Source organism: Onychostoma macrolepis, chromosome 06, assembly GCF_012432095.1.
Source record: "Onychostoma macrolepis isolate SWU-2019 chromosome 06, ASM1243209v1, whole genome shotgun sequence".
Lineage (NCBI taxonomy): Eukaryota > Metazoa > Chordata > Actinopteri > Cypriniformes > Cyprinidae > Onychostoma > Onychostoma macrolepis.
The window spans coordinates 9,949,483-9,955,306 of NC_081160.1; the positions used below are offsets into that span (position 1 = coordinate 9,949,483).

The 5,824-nt window shown below is 33.1% G+C and overlaps 1 protein-coding gene across 1 annotated transcript; it reads left to right on the forward strand.

The window, feature by feature from the left end:
* Positions 1-1,971: 1,971 nt before the first annotated feature.
* Positions 1,972-4,960, forward strand: otos2 (otospiralin 2). The gene is made up of 3 exons (XM_058777952.1): positions 1,972-2,035; positions 4,362-4,379; positions 4,776-4,960. The coding sequence occupies exons 1-3, from the start codon at positions 1,972-1,974 to the stop codon at positions 4,958-4,960; spliced, it is 267 nt and encodes an 88-aa protein (XP_058633935.1).
* The last annotated feature ends 864 nt before the right edge of the window (positions 4,961-5,824 follow it).

The following is a 5,824-nucleotide window of genomic DNA, read 5'->3' on the forward strand; positions in this document are numbered from 1 at the left end:
TTTAAGCAGTGGCTGTTAGTCATAGCACACACAGCCATGTACTTTCTCTGTTTCTCTCACTCTTAGGGAGATGCATAAACAATTTCAGTGGACAAATGTTTGACTACTAACCTCACAGAAAATAATAAAATGAGAATATTACAAAATACACACACAGCTACAGTATAGTAAAAATTTCTTGATCAAAATATCTGCGGTTTTTTTTTTCTCCTGTAAGTGCTTTGGTGACCTAAAGGGACATATTATTTTAAGATAATTACTTTTCATACATTTAAAATCAACTTTTCAGTAGACTTTTTATGTGCAACATAGAAATTAATTTACAACAGATATGTACAGTTGCAATCAAAATTATTCAACCCCCCCAGAGACTGCAGTACTTTACAAATTCAAGCTTTGCTGAAGATCCAGGACTTTATAAAAACTGCATCTATAACACTTTACTGTGTTATAAAATGTAATATTTTTGAGTTATAAGATTTTTTAACAATACAGCTATGTCATAATTATTCAACCTCTATTCAACATTACTGGTTTTTCAGTCATTTATTTGTATGGTGAGGAACAAAATGATCTTAAAACCCAATTAAACCTTTAGAAACTCTATTAGAAAACAGAATTAGCTTGAGCTGTTACACATACATACAATTAGCCCTTCCTTGCATGTGCTGAAGTTGAGTAGCAAATATGACAAGTTAACACAAAAGCTATAGAGAAGCTTTAATGTGGAAATAACTTTATTACTTTAGAAAATCTAAGGCTACATGAAGATTTCATTAAATAATTCATTAAACATTCCTAGATCCATATAGCTGGTAGCCTTATTCCTTAGCTTAAAATGCGTTGTACCAGAAAACGAGCCCCTGCGCCATTGAGGTCCAATGTTAAAGTGCCCTTGCGGTCCGCGATCTCGGGAATCTCAAGAAATGTGATGCCTTTGATGCAAAGACTAAAGATAATGAAAAATGGACTTTCCTGCAGGACAGTCATCCCAAAGTATACATCCAAATCTGCCTATGCTTGGTTCAGGGATCAGTCGTAGAATGTTCTTGAGTGACCTGTTAAGTCTCCAGATTTAATTCTCAATGAAAATAATTTGTTGAATTTAAAGAAAGCAGTGGCAACGTGAAAACCAAAGATTATCAGTGAATGGAGGAATGGACCAAGGTTTTAAACACTAAAAGATTCTGCACCGATTTTGACTTTTGGGAGTTGAATAATTTTGAATTTCTTTTTTTTAAATTATTCATTAACTTTACTTTCTTAGAATTACTCAAATGTGTATTAATAAACTTTCTCTAGTGTACTAATACCTTTGTTGAGTTGTTTTCATAAAATTTTGATTCTCTGCAGCAAAACGTCTTGCAGGTCAAGGGGGTTGAATAATTTTGACTGCAGCTGTATACATCTGTCCTGGAATGTGTTACAATGTGTTAGTTTGGATAAATTTCCACATGAAATGTATCTTTGAAACTGACACACATACAGACAACATTATGTTCTAAAAAAGGTGGAAACCCTGAGAAAGGTTTCTCTGAGATCTCTTCAGTCTGTGAATTTTTGGACAGTAAGGTCTCTACTTTAACAAGGGATTCTTTCAGCTGTGGAGAGAAGTGTGAGAATCCCCTGCAAACAAAAAGGTATAGAGTAAACGAGCAAAGAAATGAAGGGTATGACATATGAAAGGTCCATGTGAAAGGTAAACAACACCGTTCCAGCCCTGACTTGGTGTTCTACTTAAAGGACTGGGCACCAAGACACACCACAGTCTCCAGGAACATCTGCCGCAGGTAATCTTAGGCCGACAAATGATGCAAGATTCATTTCCATGGTTACTTTAATACATTTTCTTTTTTTTCTTTTTTTCAAAATGTTTTATGTTTGAATCTCTTTGAAGTTTGACAATGGATAGAAAAATGACTGTAGAGCCTTATATTGAGTCTGTTGCTGTATTACTTTCAGTGGGTGACCATGTTTCGTCTGTGTTTCTCACTCTTCCTGTGTTTGGTTTGGCTTGGACTGCTCTGTCTCTCAGGTAAGAAAAGCTGACAATTTTGGGATGTATATACATCACCTTTCAAAGTTTGGGGTCAGTGTGTGTTTTTTTATGTATATATTATTATCTTATGTTCACCAAGGCTGCATTTATTTGATCAAAATTACAGTAAAAACAGCAATACTGTGAAATGTTACAATTTAAAATCATTACTCCAGTCTTCAGTGTCACGTGGTCCTTCAGAAATCATTTTAATAGGCTGATTTGGTGTTCAAGAAACATTTCTTACTATTATCAGTGTTGAAATAGTTTATATTTTTAAAACTGCTTAATATTTTTGAGGAAAGTATGACGCTAATTTTTCAGGATTCGCTCATAAATAGAAAGTTCAAAATAACATTTATTTTAAATAGAAATTTTTCTAGCAATGTAAAAGTCTTTACTGTCATTTTTGATCAATTTAATGCATTCTTGCTGAATAAAAGTCTATATTTATTTTCTTAATTCTTATGGACCACAAACTTTCGAATAGTGTATGGAATTTTTTTTTTTTTTTATACATCTTCACATCTTCACCATTGCTCACCTTGGTGAATACCATTACTCATATTTTGGTAATAATTTCTATGAAGCCTGCATTTATAATGTATTTTATGGGTATTCTTAAGACATTATAATGTAATTCTCATATCTTGATGTTTTCTCGTAATTTCATCTTGTTTAAGATCTGCACAATATATTACTATCTTTATAGTGGTCAGGAGTGGTTGTTCATATTTGAGTGTTTTCTATAAGGCTAATATTAATTTCAGTTTGAGCTAGTTTAAGATTACTGATAACCCTTTTGCGTCTAAACAATGCAATGTGGTTTTGATATTACAATAAAATAATTCAGTCACACTTTATAATAAGTAGCTATGGTGTCTATGTATTTGTGTAAAAATAATAATAATGAATTGTTAGGTACTTATTTTGTTTGTGTTGAAACTTTTGCTGCTGTTGAGGTGGGATACTGGTAAGTGTTGCTACAATTTATCATGAGATGATACATTATGTGACCCTCGACCACAAAACCAGACTTAAGTGTAAATTTTTTCGAAATTGAGATTTATACATCATCTGAAATCAGCTGAATAAATAAGCTTTCCACTGATGTATGGTTTGTTAGAATCGGACAATATATGGCCGAGATACGACTATTTGAAAATCTGGAATCTGAGGGTGCAAAAAAATCTAAATATTGAGAAAATCGCCTTTAAAGTTGTCCAAATGAAGTTCTTAGCAATGAATATTACAACGCTTTTTATACATTTACGGTAAGAAATTTACAAAATATCTTAATGGAACATGATCTTTACTAAATATCCTAATGATTTTTGGCATAAAAGAACAATTTATAATTTTGACCCATAAAATGTATTTTTGGCTTTTGCTACAAATATACCTCAGTGACTTAAGACTGGTTTTGTGGTCCAGGGTCACATATAGGTTTTTGTAAGGCATTATGCATGCATTAAAATACTCTTATAATGCATTATAAACAGGCTTCACAGAAAGTGTTACTGAAATTTTGTTTTCACTCTCAAGAGCTGTTACATTCAGTTCAAGAGTTTTCTGTGATAGCTCTTGTGAACTAGATAAGAATTGAAAAGATGGCAGAAATAATGTAAAAACAGCTAAAGGCTACCAGATTTGAGGCACGTTTTAGCTGAAATATTCTGGCTTTGTCAAACATGCTGAAATTTCTGAAAGAAAACTGGCAGAACATTGAGAACAGACAATAGCTCGGCTGTTCCTCTCAAACACAGGACTGCTTACAGAAACAGACAGCTCTGCTTTTTTTTAAACCTGTGTGTGTGCATGTGCACATTTTTTAACAGTCAGCCGCTGTGAATACAGAATCTGTAACTTACAAGGATAACAGATGAATGGAAGCTTATGAATGATATGATATCCTTGGAATTAAATCAAGACCTTAAGGATCACTCTGAGAACTGTATATATATATATATATATATATATATATATATATATATATACTGTACATGAACTGCTACCCTCTATGCAGCTATCATTTAGTTTAAATATTCAGTTTAAAAAATATTCAGTTTAAATATTCAACTGCTTTTTCTTCAGAAGCGGTGCATGAATGAAATGATTAGTGCAGTAATTTAGAAAGTCCACTTTCCTACCAGATGTGCCACATTCTATTCAAGCTTTACACATTACTTAGTAATTACATCTCATTCGCATTTATTGATTTCTAGCCTTAAAAGAGTTACATCTATGCTGTTTTACAAATATATTTTGTATATTTATTCAATTAATTATATATTAAATGTCCTTCTATTTATTTTCCTTACAGAGGCAGTGGAAAACCAAGGTGAGTTTTAAATTCTCTTTATTAATGATTTCACATGTATCCTGTAAAGTGCAATGGGGTTCTACAATGTCCTAAAATATGATCGTTGGGGGAGAAAAGTATATTAAAAATGAATAGTTATATAATATTTATTCCATAGTTACTGAAAGTCTATGGATTTAATCATATTAAACAAAACAAAAAAATCTAAAAGTTATTTCTTTCAAGAAAAAAAAAAAAAAAGAAGTGACTATTCTAATTTTTTTGTTTGTTTGTTTGAAATTTGGAAGATATTTTTTCCCATTGTACCCAATACTAAACAGTATGATTTAGAACTGAACATTGATGTCCTGTATAAGGATCTGTTCTCAGATCTCTCGTGTCGACCTCTTTTTTGCCTTTCTTCTTGGCTTACAGCTGAATCGAGGGAAAAACGGAGTGTGCCTAACTGGGCGCTGACATCTTCAGACTTTTTCGGCTGGATTGAAGAGCTGCGTTCTCACGCTGGCTATGACAAGATTGAGGAATTGGCCAGAACCTTCTGGGCTCACTTCCCTTCCGCCAGCCGCCTCGGTTACGACCCTCCCGCTCCAGAAGAATAATGTCATCTGAGTTGGAGTCTGTGTTGTGGAGACCATTTGCCCCTTTCATTATGACAAGGAAACAAACAGTCTTTATTATTTAGCGTAACTTGATTTGAACCAGGGCAAGATACCCTGAGAAAGGTTCGTTTTATTTTTTTGGTTAAAAGTTACGTAAAACCCCTTATGTAATGGGATCCAAAATCCAGTAAAAGTGTCTTGCTCACAAACTCTTTTATAGACAAAATACTTGCTCCTGATTATTCTTTAAAATAAATGCACACTGTGGATTTGTACTTGCTACAAAATAAATCAAATATAACAATATGTTACACACAGGTATGGTAGAAGGCCATAACTATTGTTGAGCAGCACAACTGAGCACGCAGGTGTGCTGTTATCAGTGGGAATGCAGTCCAGGTGCACAGAGATGACCTCTGAATGAGGGTCATCCCCCTCAGGACAAGTACAGTACATGCAGGAACACGTTTTGACTGTAACAAAATCACTCCAGTATACTATATGTAAGCTTTTAGAAAATACAAAGAAATATAAACACATACCATAAAAACAAATGTTTCAGTGATTTCATTTTAACTTTATTTGGTTTGTTTGGATATTATTTTATTTTGTTGGTAACATTTTACAATAAGGTTCAATCCATTTACAATATTTAAAAAAGGCTGAAAATTTATCAATTAACAATCTATCAGTTAACGTCTTGTGAAGTGAAAAGCTGTGTGTTTGTAATAAACAAATCCATCCATATATCTGTGGATTTTGATGTGAGGGAACAACAGGTGGTGGACTTTTTCCCTGGAGGAAGCGTTATTATAGATTATTAGCTGATATTTTGGCTAGAAGCGAATGTGTAAAGTTAACATG

Coding starts and splice junctions, on each gene's coding strand:
- otos2 (XM_058777952.1), top strand. CDS start 1,972: ATGTTTCGTCTGTGTTTCTCACTCTTCCTGTGTTTGGTTTGGCTTGGA.